This window comes from Bos indicus, chromosome 5 (genome assembly GCF_029378745.1).
Source record: "Bos indicus isolate NIAB-ARS_2022 breed Sahiwal x Tharparkar chromosome 5, NIAB-ARS_B.indTharparkar_mat_pri_1.0, whole genome shotgun sequence".
Classification (NCBI taxonomy): Eukaryota; Metazoa; Chordata; class Mammalia; order Artiodactyla; family Bovidae; genus Bos; species Bos indicus.
The window spans coordinates 49,505,840-49,524,481 of record NC_091764.1 but is presented as its reverse complement, the minus strand read 5'-3'; the positions used below and the strand labels follow the sequence as shown (position 1 = coordinate 49,524,481).

The 18,642-nt window shown below is 38.7% G+C and overlaps 2 protein-coding genes and 1 pseudogene across 3 annotated transcripts in view; 1 reads left to right on the top strand and 2 right to left on the bottom strand.

Moving 5' to 3' along the window:
- The window catches only part of XPOT (exportin for tRNA), a 168,274-nt gene that overhangs the window by 55,965 nt on the left and 93,667 nt on the right, over window positions 1–18,642 (top strand). The gene's annotated exons all lie outside the window — the stretch shown is intronic.
- The window catches only part of C5H12orf56 (chromosome 5 C12orf56 homolog), an 80,086-nt gene that overhangs the window by 24,260 nt on the left and 37,184 nt on the right, over window positions 1–18,642 (bottom strand). The window contains exons 4-5 of the mRNA XM_019960887.2: window positions 12,255–12,657; window positions 8,492–8,565 (exon numbers count right to left, since the gene is read on the bottom strand). Of these exons, the coding sequence (XP_019816446.2) occupies window positions 8,492–8,565; window positions 12,255–12,657 (477 nt within the window). The remainder of the gene's footprint in view (window positions 1–8,491; window positions 8,566–12,254; window positions 12,658–18,642) is intronic.
- On the bottom strand, window positions 58–415 carry LOC109559275 (small ribosomal subunit protein uS8-like; annotated as a pseudogene).

Genomic DNA, 18,642 nt, shown 5'->3' with positions numbered 1-18,642 from the left:
TTTAGTTCCCTGAGGCATTTTATTTGCATGTATGTATTACATCCCTAAAAAAAGAATTCAAGGACTTTTCCCTGCTGTGTGTTTTCATCTTGCTTATTCATGGTCCGTGATGCCAGCTGAGGTTGTTGGTACAGTGAGATCAAACTGATGTGACAGGAGCAGGTTATTCTGCCCTTTTTCCACATCTTTGAGTTGCATATCAAATCTGAAGCTGATCACTCCACACTTATTTAGCCTGTCTGTGAGGTTCCCAACAATCTCCCCAGCCCTGTGATCATCGATTATTTCAAATTCGCCAATGTAACCATGCTTCATCATGGAAGATGACTTTGGAGCACAGCCTAATAAGAACTTGACGTTTGCCTCTCTTTGAGGCATTGTTGATACTCTTGAAAGCATTAGCCAGGACATTCATGGTGCCACCATCATGGCAGCATGGGAAGATGGCAGAAAGAGGACTAATGGAATATTAATATAATTTTGCACTTCTAACTTAATTACTTATCAGTAATGAAAACTGCTCCTTGTAGCTCTCCAGGCTCCTCTGTTCATGGAATTTTCCAGGTGAGAATACTGGAGTGGGTCACCATTTCATCCTCCAGGAGATCTTGACCCAGGGAACGAACTCTCATCTCCTGCATCTCCTGCACTGCAGGCAGATTCTTTACTGCTGAACCACTGGGAAAGCCTCTAAATTGAACTGTTTATTACTCTCCAAACACATTTCTTACCATGCCCCTTTACTCGAGCTGTACCTATCCCGAATCTTCTGTCCCTCTTTCTTAGTCTCTCTCAGAGTTTGTTTGTATACCATTTACCATAATCCATGAATCATATGTAATATTATTTGCATACTATTTTTCCTTTAAATCAACTCATTTTTTCTTAGAGAAATTTCTTTATGAAGAAAACTTTTTATTACTACTTCACAAGGGAAAAACCAGTACTGTTTGCTATAATTAGCAGGTAACTGTAAAAACAGCTTGAAACCAACCAAGTAGATGCTCCCTATTTTGAGCCTGAAGTCTGCTCTCCCTTTGACAAAAGGGCAGATGAGTGTGTTAGAGAGCTGCCTCTACTGGCACCAAGTCAAGAGATTCTCCCTGATGAGATCAGACGAGTTGGAAAAGAGAATCACTTTTTTACCGTGGAATTCAAAGTCATTTCATGCCATGTCAGAAAACCACATGAAGTCACCCCACATCATTGCCCCACGTCCATTCCACACTTCAGGAAAAGCTGGCTTCGCTGAAATGAGTTAACACCTTCTCCTTAGGGCTTTCCCTAATTCTACCAACCATGGAGACCCTCTCCCATAGCCTTTTTTCCATACTTCACTCCATTGCAGTTCTTTGTGTACTTGTCCTGGCCCCTCAGCTGATTTGCAACAACTTGAAAAACCATTAACAGGTTGGATGTTGTTTCCATCTCCCACTGTGCTCAGCAGTAACAACTGCACTTACCTGAGCACTGACTCTGTGGCAGGCTTTGGCCTGGGTACTCCTCATGGACTAGCTCACTCAGTGTCACTAGGTGGCTGAGCTGGGAATTACTATCGCATTTACAGGACATTAAGTTAAGTAGCCTGTCCAAGCTTACACAACCAGTGATTCAGAAAAGCAGGGTGTAAAGTAACAGTAAGAGAGCTGTTTCATGTTCTGTGTAGATCAATGGAAATGTCTTAGAATTTCTGACTCAAGGTAAAAATATTTTTACCACTTATTCTAGAAATCTTGTTATCAGCCATTTATTCTAATACTACTACATAGAATCTTGGTTCTTGCCCACTACCTCCCACTTTATTTAAAAAAATAAATCTAAGATGCTCTCTTCTATCCAATCAATGAACCTCTCTTATTAACATAAAAATTAAGACTTCCTGAAAAATAGTCTCTTTTCTAGTGAAGACACCAGAGTAGAAATGAACACGAAGAGATCAATCTTAGCCATCAAAAAGGCCACAGATAACAAATGTTGGCAAGGATGTGGGAAAAAAAGGAATCCTTGTACACTGTTAGGGCTTCCCTGATAGCTCAGTTGGTAAAGAATCCACCTGCAGTGCAGGAGACCCCAGTTCGATTCCTGGGTTGGGAAGATCCCCTGAAGAAGAGACAGGCCACCCTCTCCAGTATTCTTGGGTTTCCCTTGTGGCTCAGCTGGTAAAGAATCTGCCTGCAATGAGGGAGACCTGGGTTCTATCCCTGTGTTGGGAAGATCCCCTGGAGAAGGGATAAGGCTACCCACTCCAGTATTCTGGCCTGGAGAATTCCCTGGACTGAATAGTCCATGGGGTCACAAAGAGTTGGACATGACTGAGCAACTTTCACTTTCACTTTTTTCACTTGTACACTGTTGGCAGGAATGTAAATTGGTGCAGCCACTATGGAAAACAGGATAGAGGTTACTCGAAAAACTAAAAATAGAACTACCATGTCACTCAAGTACCCATTCCTGGATACTTAACTGAAAAAAAATTAAAACACTAATGTGAAGATACATGTACCCTCAATGATCATAGCACCATTATTTACAATGGCTAATGGATGTAAGTAACCTCTGCAGATGAATGGATAAAGAAGATATGGTATGTATGTTTGTGTGTGTGTGTGTGTGTGTGTGTGTATAGTTTTAGTTGCCAAATCATATCCAACTCTTGTGACTCTATGGACTATAGCCTGCCAGGCTCCTCTGTCCCATGGGATTTCCCAGGCAAGAATACTGGAGTGGGTTGCAATTTCCTTCTCCAGGGCATCTTCCCGACCCAGGGATCAAACCTGTATCTCCTGCATTGGCAGGCGGATTCTTTATCACTGAGTCACCAGGGAAGCCATATATGTGTGTATGTGTGTACACACACACACACACACACACAGAGGAATACTACTCAGCCATAAAAAAGAATGGAATCCTGCCATTTGTAGAACATGGATAGACTTGGAGGGTATTATGCTAATTGAAATAAGTCAGACAGAAAAAGGCAGGTACTGTATGATATCACTTATATGTGGAATCTAAGAAATAAAACAAACTAATGAATATAACAAAAAAGAAATAGACTCACAGTTACAGAGAACAAACTAGTAGTCAGCAGTGAGGAGAGAGAAGGCACGAGGGGCGAGATAGAGGTAGGGCATTAAGAGTATAAACTACTGTGTATAAAATAAATAAGCTGCAAGGATATATCATACAGCACAGGGAATATAGCCAGTATTTTATAACAATTTTAAATGGACAATAATCATTAAAAATTATGAATCACAATGTTGTATACCTAAAACATATAATATTATAAATCAACTATACCTGAATTTAAAAAAGAAAAGAATTCAGTAATAACAGTCATAGAGGCAGATGAACATGATTTTGAGTATGGGGGCACGGTCAGATAGACTGACCGGTATCCTAGATCTGCCCCTGCTCCTCTGAGTGAGTACCAAGGGCAAGTTTCCTAGTGTCTCTATACCTCAGTTTCCCCATCTGTAAGATGGGGATGATGATAGTACCTATCCCACTGGGCTGTTTTGATACTTTAGTTACTTTGATATTTAGTTACATGTGCTTAGCATACAGTAAATATTTAATAAATATTATCTAATTAGGAATAAGCTTTGAGATCTTGCTTCCCTATATATACCCATTTCAAATTATTGCCATATTTGATATGGCAATAAATATTTCATATTTTAAAAATAACCATAAAATCCCTTTGCTGAGAACTCAAAAAAACAGCAGAAATGTAGTTTTCACAAACAAATGAGCTTAGAAAAGCAAAAGCCCAGAAAAAATACAGTATCAGCACAATCATTTTGAAATTGAGTTTCCAGTTTTTCCCACTGGGAGTCAGCAATTTGCTAAGATTCATATAGAAATGAACTGTTTTTAATCTTTTGGCACCTATGATAATAGATTATAATATCAAACTATTTTTTTCAAAAAGGCAAAAACAAATTTCAAAAGAAAAAGCACACTAATCTCTTCATACTGAAAATCAATTCATATGTAAAGTGAGGTCTTATCTTACCTCATAAATTCAAATTAGATTCAGTAGTCTATATTTCTACAGAGAAGTTATGGATAATCACAGTTTCTCTGAAAATTCAGAGAATATTTGCTTTTACATAGATGACAAACTTTGACTAATTTAAATAAGAAAAAGTCTAGTGCCAGAAGACTCCATTATTCAGTTTAGGAATAAGAGGAAATTTTATACTAAAGTCAACAGATATTCTGTATTTCATGAGCCAGAAAACAAAACCTCACCCAAACAACGTGGCAGGAGAATTCTTGATTTAATGATAAGTTCTATTTTTCCTGTATTTTTTTCATTTTTACAAACATTTAACATCAGTTATACCTTACATTCGGAGAAGGCAATGGCACCCCACTCCCGTACTCTTGTCTGGAAAATCCCATGGACGGAGGAGCCTGGTAGGCTGCAGTCCATAGGGTCGAGAAGAGTTGGACACGACTGAGTGACTTCCCTTTCACTTTTCACTTTCATGCATTGGAGAAGGAAATGGCAACCCACTCCAGTGTTCTTGCCTGGAGAATCCCAGGGACGGGGGAGCCTGGTGGGCTGCCGTCTATGGGGTCGAACAGAGTCGGACGCAACTGAAGCGACTTAGCAGCAGCAGCAGCAGCATACCTTACATTTGTATCATACTTTATAGCTGGAATGGATTTTCATACATTATCTCAGAAGCCCAGTGTATATATTCACAATAATCAGATTACAGAACTCACAACTGTGACAGAATCCTAACTTGAAAACCCAAAGAATATTTACTTTTTTTTAAACTGAAGGTGCCTTGTAGGTACAGACCATTTCCTATGTGTCTTGTACATATATTTGCATCCTTCGTGGTACATTAAATTACTATACTTTAAATATATTTATTGCCTTTAGTAATTAACTTTGCAAGAAATATGCTTTTCCTGAGTCCAGATAGAGGCAGACCTCTCCTTGCCTCCAGGGATAAATTTCAAGCCACACAAAGTGAGAGCCTGTTTTATTATACAATTAACTTTAGAATCACTTTATACAATATAGCACCAAAATTAAAACGGATACTTTTTTAGAGTAAACATATGAAAACATGTAGAAATTCTAAGCTATCTAGATAATCATCTTTTTAAAAAAGAAATCCCAAACATTATGTTATTTAACCCCTATACCTCAGAACATATCTCAAAATAAAAGGAACATTTCCTTGCAAACTCATCATTATCACACAAACAAACTTATCAGTAATTCTATGGTATTGTCTAATACCCAGTCTGTATTCAAATGTTCTCTCTTGCCTTAAAATATATTTTTAAGACTTGCTAAATATATTGCTTGCTATATATTTGGCTTGCTAAAATCAAGATCTAAATAAGATAATGGTTATATTTGCTTGCTGTGTTTCTTAGGTCTTTTAAAAACTTTAACTATGGAAATTTTCATACACAAAAATGGAGAAAATCACATAAGAAACCCCACATACACATCACTGAGCTTCAGTAATTTTCAACATTTTGCCAGTCTCGTTTTATCTATTGCCTTACACACACACAGACACACACATACCTTTAAAAATTCTGAGATAAAATATACATAACATAAAATCTGCCATTTTAACCATTTTCAGGTATATTAATACAATTCAGCAGCAGTAAGTGTGATCATAATATTGTGCAACATCACTACTACCCATTTCCAGAACATTTTCATCATCCCAAACAGAAACTCTGAATCCATCAGTCAGTAAGTCTCCATTGCTCTCTCTCCCTAGCTCCTGGTAACCCATATTCTGGTTTCTGTTTCTATGAATTTGCCTATTTTAGGTATCTCATATAAGTGGAATCATAAAATATTTCTCCTTTTATGACTGACTTATTTCACATAGCATTATGTCTTCAAGGCTCATCTATATTGTCACATGTATCAGAATTTCATTCCTTCTTAAGGCTGACACACCCACACTTTAAGTCAGATTCCAATTTAATTGTGGAGAAGCAATTTCTTGGCTGGGCAATCCCATGGACAGAGGAGCCTGGCGGGCTATAGTCCATGAGGTTGCAAAGTAGTCAGATACAACTGAGGGACTAAACCACAACAAAGCAGTTTAATTGTCTGAGCAAAGATGTGCCATAGGTGGTGCTCTTTGTTTCATGTTATGTCAAATAATGAGGCACAAAATTTTTAAGTGCCTCATTAGAGCATCCCAGTTAAGTGATGCTAAAACTGATCAATGGTTTAGTTATTTACATGATCCCTCGATTTTGAAGTTCCACTTCACCTTTCTATCTAATAGTTCCATCCATTGAGATCATTGCATGAATCTTTTATTTCATTTGCGGTTGGAAAAATGGTAATTTTCTATTTCTCTCAAACCTTCCACATTTATTAACTGGAATTCTGTAAAATTAAATTTGTTCTCATCAACTTGAGCTACTTGGTTACCCTGAACTAACTACAGTTTATGCAGGAAAGGCAGGATAAATGCTTAATTCTTTGCATTTGTTTGCTTATTTGCAGAGAAATGAATTAATGCCCTATTTACTTCTAATGAAATTTAATGTATTTTTTATTTCTTAACGGAAGAAGGGTAGGAGAGAGGACTTTCCATGATACATCATTATACACTTTGGAATTTTTATATATTCATTATGTTTTAACCATCTCATTCATTATTTTTTCTGATCTCATGTTGTCCTATCTTTGGCTAAATAAGGAGCCCCTTCATGGGTGCTCCTGTGCCCTTTAGTTTGGGCCCTGTTGCTCTTTGCATTCTGCCTCAAGCTGTTTCAAATTCATTTGTGTATTTCCTGCCACAGGCCTAGAATTAGTCATTCTTCCAAGGAACTTTGGGTCCTTTTAATGGGGAATGAATTGTAACTTTTAAAATTAAACTTTCCCTTAGTTTATTTGCATCACCCCCAGTATATGTCACTTATCGTAAATCTCTCAAAACTCACTTATGACTTAATATCAAAGTTATTGGAATCATCAATTCACAGAGTGTTTTCTTTGTGCAAAGCACTGTTTTAAGTAAGAAAAATACAAAAATTAATAAGACATCCTTCTTGCCTTCCAGGGTGGCAGTGATGATTTAGTTACTAAGTTGTGTCCAACTCTTGTGACCCCATGGACTGTAGCCCTCCAGGCTCCTCTGTCCATGTGATTTCCCAGGCAAGAATACTGGAGTGATTGTCATTTTCTTCTCTAAGGGATCTTCCTGACCCAGGGATCAAACCCACGACTCCTGCATTGCAGGTGGATTCTTTACCCCTGAGCCACAAAGGAAGTCCATTGCCTTCCAAAAGCTCAAAATCTATTGGCAGTAATAGTCACATCACAAGTAACTGCTTCAATGTAAGGCTGACTGTGATGAGAACATAGTAGTACTATGAAGTCTGGATAAAATCCAAGTTCCTTTGTCTTGCATATAAGGTCCAGCCTCTATCTTATTTCATTCATTCATTCATTCATTCATTGTATAAAGCTTACTGGCAGTCTACTATGTGCTAGTGACCAAGGTACAGTCTCCCCTTAAGGATCATATTTCCTAATGGGGCAGCATGTAAACAAGCAATCCATAATACAGAGAAGACAGTGCTACAAGTTGTGTAACCACAGGATTTTATGGAGGGGCCCTCTTAACTTACTTTGAGAAATGATTTTTAGAAAAAGGGATAATGAGTTAAGACTTGAGCTGACATTTCTATGCAGAGGAAGAAGAGAAGTAGGTAAGTTCTAGAATGGAGACCATCATGTTAGGATCCAGATGAACAGGGAGCTTTTTGAGACCTACAAGTTCTCTTGGATCAGGAATTTAAGGTAGGAGTGTGGGAGACACAACAGTTGAGGGGAGAAAAATAAAGAGATATCAGGAAGATTTGTAAAAAGGTGTTGTAGAGTGTAGACAATTCTAAGGGCACTGGGGAGCTCTTCAAAGGCTTTAAGGGAGAAGTGACATGATCAGATTTGTGCTTCTGAAAGATTCCTCTGTCATGCTGAGGAAAGGTCTATCAAGGTGCAAGAGTGAAGGCAGAGACGAGCAAGGAAAATACTGGTGGGAGCCCAAAACAGAAATAATTGGACATGAGCATATGGCAGTGGAAAGAAGTGGGTGTTATCCAGATATATTCAATAGGTACAATAAATCATGTGGTGATGACTGGATGTAGAGGGTGGGCATCTGGGGATCCAAGACCCTGGCTTAGGCTGTCTGGAGATATTGACATCATGCCCTGTTTAGGAAACATAGACAGAAGGTCAAGTCACAGAAGGAAGAGGCTGAGCCCTGTTTTGAATATGCTGACGTTTTGGCTCCTGTGACACATACAAGAAGTGATGTCCCATAGATTATAGTATTTGCAAGTCAGGGCATGAAGTGATATAGATATAAATGTGATGGTCAGCAACTCACAGAGTTAGGAGAGGCAAAGAGAACACCACCCCCACCCCCAACCTCCTATGTAACTCTGACCTGTCATCACTTCTTACCTGTATGGCTTTTGACTTCCAGTAGCAGGACTGAGCTCACTAACATATAGGGGATCTTGTAAAAGAGTAGCTTTCTGAAAGAGGAAAAAAGTGGGAATAGTTAGAATTTTTGTTGAATGAAAATCAATTCTGCTTACTTTTAGTCAATATCATATATCTATTCTTTAATCCCTTCTACAGTACATGATTTGTAACTCATTCCAGTATTTGATAATACCACAGGGAATTTTTCCTTACATAGTTTTTTAAAAGTTTTAAACATAACACTTGCTCATTGTATCAACATCAAACAGTACAGAAATGTATAAATGATAAAAAGTTCCCTATCCCTCACCTCTTCTGTCTCAATTTTCAAAACACCTTGCTGTTGTTGGTTTGGTTTATATTCTTTCAGGCAGATAAAAACATATTAATTATAACATACATTTATAATATTTACACATTAGATGATATATATTTATAATATTTATTTAATACTAGCCACATCATATCACATGTTAATCCGGGGTCTTTTTTTCACTTAATACGTAGTGGACAGTTCTTCATATCTATATATAGAGATTTACTTCAGTCTTTTTAATAATTACAGTATTACATTGCCAAGATATACAATAATTTTTTTACCTGTTCCCCCTTTAATGGGGTTATTTTTTCCTTAAATTGTTAGTGTTGCCATTTCCCATTCATTCTGGGTCTTAAAACAAACTGGCATGTAATGTTCGGCAAGTTCTCTAAATAATTTTTTGTTTATTTTGAGGCTTAACAGACAGGTCAGAAGGGATTTCTGAAATGTTTCTGATTTACAGCTCCAAACAACTCCTGTCTTACTCCTTATAAACAGAGTATGGTGGTAGGTGGTGTGTAGGGGGGGATTATGTGCTTTGTCTTACTAGTTTTGTCATTATTCTATGTTTTTTTCTTTTTTTAAAAAAGCTGCCCTTTTTTCCTCTCCAAATTTATCCTTGCCTTAAATCTAGAATTTTAATTTGAGAATATTCCTTAGTTATTAAGCTTTCTAGCAGTTATCTTCACAACATAAGCGCAAAGAATTGCCATATTTTGTCTTCGTAGAATTTGAGATGCTAAACAACAGAGATCATAATTACTTTTGGTAAAATTTACAGATAAAATGGCTTATTCACAGAGACAACTCTTTGGAAACCCTTAAAATCAGAATGAGTGCTAATTTCTAACTGGATGGTTTAGGTTAATTTTACCTGAAAGTATACAGAGAGTTAAGATGTCTTTTCCCAGGAGCATTTCCATACCTCAACAGGAAAGAAATGTCAGACGCAACAGATCAATTACCCAAGATAAATGTGCCTGATTTAGGAGATTATTTTTTTTCCATTTCCTAAAATCTATGAAGATAGCCAAGACTAACCAAGGGTAACCACCCTAATTAGAGAATCCAACAATGTCACAAAAAAAGTTACATTTTTTTAAATGTTTATATTGAGTTAATACCGTTTTCACTAGAATAAATGCTAGCCTAATTGATTCATCATTTGTATATGAAATATTTGCTTACTTGTTTTCCTTCTTTCAAGGGATAGAACGTTGTTTAATAATAATGTCTGCCAACTCATAAGGATAACCCCCTCCATCCACATTATTTCAGTGCATAGAAAAAAAATCAGTCTATCTGGGTTCAAATCCCAGTTCTGTGTTAGTTGTATAACCTTGAATATATTATTTAACTTCCCTATACCTCAGTTTCCTCATCTATGAGATGAGAATAACAGTCTTCCTCATAGGACTATTGTACAGATTAAATGAGTTAATATACAGAAAGCATCAGCACAGTTAATAACATTGATAATAACACTGCATGTTAGTTATTTGTTGTTGCTTTTATCATCAGAAGGGCTATGAGTTGGCCCATCTGACTTACCCCAAGCATGCCTCTACTGCAGAATTTTAAAGTAGTACTTAAAACTAGGAGTTAGTTAATTCTGGAAGTATAAACAGTTATTTTGAAATATTTACGCAGATTTTTAAAAGTCAATTAAGTTTTGGGTTTTCTATTAGAATATATAAGGCCTTCTCTTAAGAGATCAAGATTTTCCCTCTATTTATGATTCACATACATTCTTAATTTGGAGAAAGCTGTTTAAAATTTTACAGATGAATTTTAAACATTTAGCATTTAATTTAAACATTAAATATTCTGAACTGTGTTATGAGAAAAAAACTAGAGTTGCCTTGCAGTCTTCCAAATTTGGGCCTCTTATAAAACCCCTCCTTCCTAGCTTCTTCTGAGTGATAAGAGTCTTTCATACCTCTTAACAATGGCACCCCACTCCAGTACTCTTGCCTGGAAAATCCCATGGACGGAGGAGCCTGGAAGGCTGCAGTCCATGGGGTCGCTAAGAGTCGGACACGACTGAGTGACTTCACTTTCACTTTTCACTTTCATACATTGGATAAGGAAATGGCAACCCACTCCAGTGTTTTTACCTGGAGAATCCCAAGGACGGGGGAGCCTGGTGGGCTGCCGTCTATGGGGTTGCACAGAGTCAGACACGACTGATGCGACTTAGCAGCAGCAGCAGCAGCAGCAACATTATTATGAAAGACTCTTTTCACTCAGAAGGGCTTCCTTTATGGCTCACCTGGTAAAGAATCCACCTACAATGCGGGAGACCTGGGTTCAATCCCTGGGTTGGGAAGATCTGATGGAGAAGGGATAGACTACCCACTCCAGTATTCTTGGGCTTCCCTTGTGGCTCAGCTGATAAAGAATCCATCCACAATGCAGACCTGAGTTAGTCCTGTATAGTCCATGGGGTTGAAAAGAGTCAGATACGACTGAGTGACTTCCATTTCAACATTATTATATTTGAAGATCAGTAATAAAAATTATGTATCACTGAAGGGAACTAAAAAGGGTCATATTATAAAACTGATCCTGGCGTTATAAAAAGATTACTAAATGAGAGTTCTGACTCTGCCTCTAAACTTAGTACACAATGTTGAGTAAGTTACTTAGAATTTTTTTTTGCTTCAGTCTCTTCATTTATAAAATAAAGGACATAAGCCAGGTGATCTCTGTAAAATTATCTGATCTTATGACAATGACTCCCACTAACCTACTTTCAGTACCACAGCTAAGAAATAATGAAACATATTGACAGTGTTGAGCTTTGTCCTCACTGAAAGCTGAATGGTTAAGAAATCACCCCTTGTGTGCGTGCTAAGTCACTTCAATTGTGTCCAACTCTTTGCAACGCTATGGACCATAGCTCACCAGGCTCCTCTGTCCATGGGATTCTCCAGGTGAGAATACTGGAGTGGGGTGCCATGCCTTCCTCCAGGGGATCTTCCTGACCCAGGGATCGAACCTGTGTGTTTTAAATCTCCTGCATTGGCAGGCAGGTTTTTTACCACTACCGCCACCTGGGAAGCCTGAGAAATCACCCCAGCTAACTGTAAAAAGAACCACACTGCTCACAAATATTCCAAAATACGACCTGTCTCCAACCTTCCTCACTGATTCCTATGAGACTTATGGCCAACTCCCCTATTTATTACCTGCCTCATGAAACCTCAGGCCCATCACCTTTTCTTTAAGACACTTTTCATTAATGAGCATTTTCCCTATTGCAGTAGCCTGATAAAATCATCACCTTAATTGTCCAGTGCATTGTGTCTTTCACTATCTTAAATCCCAAGGTTAAGTTTCCAAAATGGGGAGGAAGAGCAGGGAAGCCTATCCTAAAAAATAATACTCAAGCTGAGGTTAACTTAGGAGGGTACTTACTATAATATAATTGTTCCATGAACTTTTTAAGTGCAGAAATATTGATGACGTTGTGGAAATAACATACAAATGAAGTTCTGACTCCTTTCTCTCTAGGTTTGGGTTGCTCTGTAAAGGGGAAGCCAGGGTGGAATTTCCTAAGTAAAACTCATTTCCGTTCCCATTGCACTTGAAAGGGATTTCACTTAGAGAGTCTTTGTGATCTGAAAGCCCCTGGGGTTCTTTTGTGTCTGTTATACAAAATGGCCCACTAGCTTTGCTACTGGCTGATGTGAGCTGACAACTTCTGGAGGGGTTAGGTAAGGGTCCACGGGCTCTTTGGCCATGAAGGGACAGCTTCTTCAGGTCTGAAGGAGGGCCGAGAATTGAATCCTTGGATGCTGTGCTGCTCTCCTGGTGGTACCTGTCAGGTAGAATTTAGAGTTAAACATAATATTCAGAATTTAACAGAAAGGAACAAAGAGAACCCAGTGGCCCATTGCAGCAGTTCGAGTCTGAAAGTAAAAGTCTTCACATATAGGGAATGCTTGTTAGGAGAAAGGAGCGATTTACTCTCACCTGCTGTTCACCACTGACCTAGAGGAGTTATGGTATAATTCTTCAGTATATATTCCTGCTTTCAGAAATAGAATTTTACCCTATGTCATTTAAAGAGGCATTTTTTTTTTTTACATCTAAAGCATTATGCCTGTCCTTCACAGAACCCAATACTCCTAGTGAAAGGACTTTTCATTCAAGTTTTGAAACTTGACTGTTCTTTCATTGTGCATTTCTGATGGATACCATAAAGAAAAAACTATTCATGTGGAGAGATGTGAAGAGAGATTTTCTTAAATGGTGTTTTCTTTGACTCATGTTTTGCTAATACTCTTCTGATCTTTCCAATATCATTGCAATAGCATCAGCAGTTTTTTTTCAGAATCAATCTTTGTCCCATCTTTTGTCTTCCCTGTTCTCTCCAGCTCACCATGACCCATTTCTTTTCTCTGCAGCCCAAGGAAGCAAGGGGCAGAGGCTAAGAAGTTGCAGAGTATGAGATCCAAGTTCTAATCCAGGCTCTGCCACTCAGTGGTTATGTGACTTTGATTGACCTAAGCCTTAATTTCCTAATTTTAAAATAGGAACCAAGAGAACCACGTTATTGGGTTTCTGTGAGGATTAAGTAAGAAAATAGATGCAATACTCAATAGATGCTAGCTATTAATCACTCAGTAGGTGCTAGCTATTAATATTACCCTATATTGTCTTGAATTGCTATTTTATCATTTTATATTAATTAATCTTGTCTCCCTTATGAGACTGGAACCTCTATGAAAGTTGGAAACCACTTTGTTTTTATTTGTTCGTAATTTTAAACAGGTGTAGAATTCATTCGTCATCTGTACAATGCTATGAACTAGGCTGACTGTCAATTCTCAGCTCCCTCTTCCACTGACTTTACATATGTGTACATGTATGCACGCACATACACACGCACGAACATGCAAGTGCTCAAAAGTGATAGCTTTTCTTTATTCTTGTAGATGATATTTTCTAAAATTTTCTCTATGGGAATTGAATTAAATAGCCAGTGCACAGATTATGTTAGATAATGTTATGAAATTAGGTTAAAATGTTCATTTTAGGCACTACATATGTTAAACTAAGATCATGGCATCCAGTCCCATCACTTCATGGCAAATAGATGGGGAAACAGTGAAAACAGTGACAGACTTTATTTTGGGGGTGCTCCAAAATCACTGCAGATTGTGACTGCAGCCATGAAATTCAAAGACGCTTGCTCCTTGGAAGAAAAGCTATGACCAACCTAAGCAGCATATTAAAAAGCAGATACATCATTTTGCCAACAAAGGTCCATCTAGTCAAAGCTATGGTTCTTCCAGTAGTCACGTATGGATGTGAGAGTTGGACTATAAAGAAAGCTGAGCACTGAAGAATTGATGCTTTTGAACTGAGGTGTTGGAGAAGACTCTTGAGAGTCCCTTGGACTGCAAGGAGATCCAACCAGTCCATCCTGAAGGAAATCAGTCCTGAATATTCATTGGAAGGACTGATGCTGAAACTCCAATACTTTGGCCACCTGATGCAAAGAACTGACTCATTTGAAAAGACCCTGATGCTGGGAAAGATTGAAGGCAGGAGGAGAAGGGGACAACAGAGGGTGAGACGGTTGGATGGCATCACCGACTCAATGGACATGAGTTTGAGTAAGCTCCGGGTGTTGGTGGTAGACAGGGAGGCCTGGCATGCTGCAGTCCATGGGGTTGCAAAGTGCTGGACACGACTGAGTGACTGAACTGAACTGATCTTAAAGGTCAGCAAAATGATTTCAGGTAATTACAGAAAGGTCCACTTGAAGTGACTGTCATTTACTCAGTTGTATGAAAAATGTATTATTTTAGAGAGTTAAAAAGAGTTTCTAACAAGGATTACCTTTTTGACAGCATAAATTAAAATGCCACAGACATTATAGCTTCACCAATTAAGCAAGCCAACCATAAAGCTAAACTGTATTTTTCATTTAAAATTCAGTAATACCCACTCTTAGTAGTCTGATTAAAGAGTAGTTCATTATTAAGCAAGAGTTCTAGAACCTTGAATTTCCACACTTGTCGACTTCATATTTATAGTACTAGGTTGCTAAAAGTCAAATGTTTTTCTAATGAGCTGATTATGTATCTCTAGGGAGAGCCCAGCCATAAAGGAGTAAGCAATGAGATAACTGGAAAAGATAACTCCAAGATCAAAATTATGCACAAATGACTTTTCTCCTTTTCCCCTCCACATCAAACACAGCTACATTCACTCCTTGAGGCTGAAACCATCAAGTTAAAGCCACAGGCCAAAAAGCAACAGGCAACATTAAACAGCTTCAGAAAAATCCATTAGATGCAAAGTCGACTAAAAATACAAAGTACATATATGCTAGTGTATTGATTCTATCAAGAAATGAGGAAAAATGTTAAGTAGAATTTATTTAACTTCTTTCTCATCTTTTTCAAAAGTTTTAAAATCAAATACAAAAAAATAATTATTTGATTTTTAAATTCTTAAGAAGGAAGAGAAAGAAGTTAAATACGAAAATGGGGAATTTAGTTTTCATGGAGAGCAAAGCACCTATTCAAGGAAGTAGTCAGATTAATGTATAAAATAGAAAAAACAAGCAGAACAATAAAAACAATGATTCTTCCATAAAAAAATTATATAAGCCTAGATCTTAAGATGTAGAATTTCAGCTCTCCTGAATTAAAAAATTCCCCATGAAGGCTCTACTAAAGCAGAATTGGTGAGATATAAGCAATTTTATGTAAAATAATTCAAAACTGGAAAGCAGTTATCAGTATTTAAGTGTAATCAAGAGGCTGGCAGAGACCAGTACCAAACGCATCATGTGACCCAGAGTCACATAACATAATATTCAACACAGTTAGCACTCTGAATAGTACATTTTATGGCAACCTACTCCAGTATTCTTGCCTGGAGAGTCCCAAGGACAGAGTTGCCTGGCAGGCTACAGTCCATAGGGTCAAAAAGAGTCAGACATGCCTGAAGCATCTTAGCACACACACATGCCAAATTATTGCACAATAGCATTTTTATTAGCTTTTAAAGAAAGTACTTATTTTAATTTTGGCTGTGCTGGGTCTTCATTGCTGCGTGAGCTTTTCTCTAGACGGGGCAACCAGGGGCTCCATTCCAGTTGTAGTATACAGGCTTCTCCTTGCGGCAGCTGCTCCTGTTGTGGACCACGAGCTCCAGGTGCACAGGCTTCAGTAGTTGGGGCACGTGGGCGCAGTAGTTGCAGCTCCTGGGCTGTAGAGCACAGGCTCGGTAGTTGTGGCACACCAACTTAGTTGCTTCTCAGCATGTGGGGTCTTCCTGGACCAGGGATTGAACTCATCTCCTGCACTGGCAGACAGATTCTTTACCACCGAGCCACCCGGGAAGCCCACACAATAGCATTTTTATTCTTTAAATACTATATTATTAGTGGGAGTAGAAAAGAGGGAAGTTATTCTGTTCCAAGACTTGATCAAGGATTCTGAGGATGCCGAATAGGTTATTGTTTAGTGACTGACTTGCAGATAATTAGCAATAACAACAGAGCTAAGTTTAATAGGGATTTACTAAGTGTCACACACAGTTCAAGCACTTCACATGTACAGTTGACCCTTGAACAACATGAGGTTGGGGCGCTGACCCTCTGCATAGTTGAAAATGAACACATAACACTTTAGAGTCACCCCTCTGTATCCAAGGTTCCATATCTGAGGATTGTGTAGGACTGTAGTACGTACCTATTAAAGAAATATGCATATAAATGAACCCGCAAAGTTCAAACCTGTGTTGTTCAAGGGTCAACCGTACGTGATTTAGTTCTTTATATATCATCCCCATGGGACAGGTACCATTGTGAGCCCCATCCTACGATGAGGAGTGAAGCCCTGGGAAGGTGAAATAGTCCAAGACACAGTCCAGACTTGAGGTCATCCAGTGTGACTACTGAGCCTGCATGATTTTCTCTACTATGCAGAAAAGAATAACACAGCTCCCTTTTTCTAGTTTCTGCCAAGAAATGTTTCTTCTTAGAGAAAGATATAAGGTTCAACTTCTTCATTGTTTTTTTCCCTTCTATTTTGCTAATGATATTAAGTGCAACACATTCTCATATCATAAGGGTGCCAAGGTGGTCACCTCTGTCATGTGGTGGCGGTTTAGTCACTCAGTCACGTCTGACTCTTGCAACCCCATGGACCGTAGCCTGCCAGGCCTCTGTCCATGGGATTCTCCAGGCAAAACTACTGGAGTGGGTTGCGATTTCCTTCTCCAGGGGATCTTCCCAACGCAGGGATTGAACCCGGGTGAATTCTGTTTATTAAACAGACCGATTTCTTCAGTTCATCCTTCTACTTGCCATGCCCTATTAGCTAGATATCAGTAGAGGCTATAAACAGATGTAAACTTAGATCAAAACCCACCCTAGTGGGTATAAGCTGAGCAGATCTAGACTGAGGGCTAAGCATTGTCACTCTGCTCCTTTTGGATTATTCAGGGTGAACTCAGTTGAATTTATATAAATCTGACTCTGTGCCAGCACTGTAAAAATGTTCCGTTGATCTCTATGTTTTCCTTTTATATGTGCAAGCAATAGGCAGTCTTTTCCCTGCCAGCGTTAGGGGACTCTTAAGTAGGTCACAATAAACTTTTCCTCAAGGAGCATTTTGAGGAGACATCTGCTTGGCTTTTCTCCTGTAAAATGTTTGAGTACATGGAACTATGCACTAATGAAGAGCTATACTAAAGATAGAGGAACCGAAGTACTGAATCTCATTATCAGAGATCATCACTAGTCTGTTTTCCATCCCTCAGGTGTTAAAAGGTCTGTTGTTTACTATTACCTTGAAAAGTAATCATATTTATGTAAGTCTGATGTCCCAAGATAACTGCTTCCTTCTTATGACCTGCAGCTTCTCATAATTAGGCCTAAAACTTTATACCACAGAGGTGTTTCAAAGCCCTCTACACGATAACATTCTTCAGCCCTCTAATTAGTGTTTATCATAGCCTGCCTTTTGTTTACACTTCTGACTCAAATGTTTAATTACGAAGATGGTAGTCCTAGAAAACTATGGATAGCAGACCTAACTCTCCCACCCCGACCTATATTCACTCCTCTCCTCCACACACGGAGCACACAGAAGCTGCCATGTTTTTAAACCTCTTGGTTATGGTAGATATTTTTAGCAGTGAATCATTTATTGAAGCTAGGAATCAGAGACTTCCCAGGATGTTTTTTTTTTTTTGGTTGTGGTGGGTCTTCAGCTCTTCTAAAACTCTCAGGCTCTTCGTTGCTGTGCGTGGGCTTTCTCTAATGGAGGCATGTGGGCTTCTCGTTGCTGTGGTTTCTGTTGTTGCAGAGCACAGGCTTTAGGGCACATGGGCTTCGGTAGTTCTGGCACACAGGCCTAGTTGCCCCGTGGCATGTGGAATCTTAGTTCTCAGACCAGGGATCAAACCTGTGTCCCCTGCACTGGCAGGAGGATTCTTAACCACTGGACCACGAGGGAGGTCCCAGGATTTTTTAATTTGGTGCAAGAAAGTATGTGAGTTAGCCGCCATGTGGTGGTGGGAGCAATAAAAAGTGAATTTAAGACAGCTGTTGACTTTGCTGTCCCAGAGAGGACATGTTATTCAGTGAAAGAAAATGAAGCTGATCCACAAACATCCAAGGACACAGAGACAAAGTTCTGTGGCACTCAAGTCCCCAGTTCCAGGTATGCCTCATCCACCTTCATGCTTACCACTCCTACATTCCTGTGGTGTGGTTTCTAACTTTTGCTGATTTTTCTCACTGTTGTACATCTGAAATCAATCACAGAGCCCAACA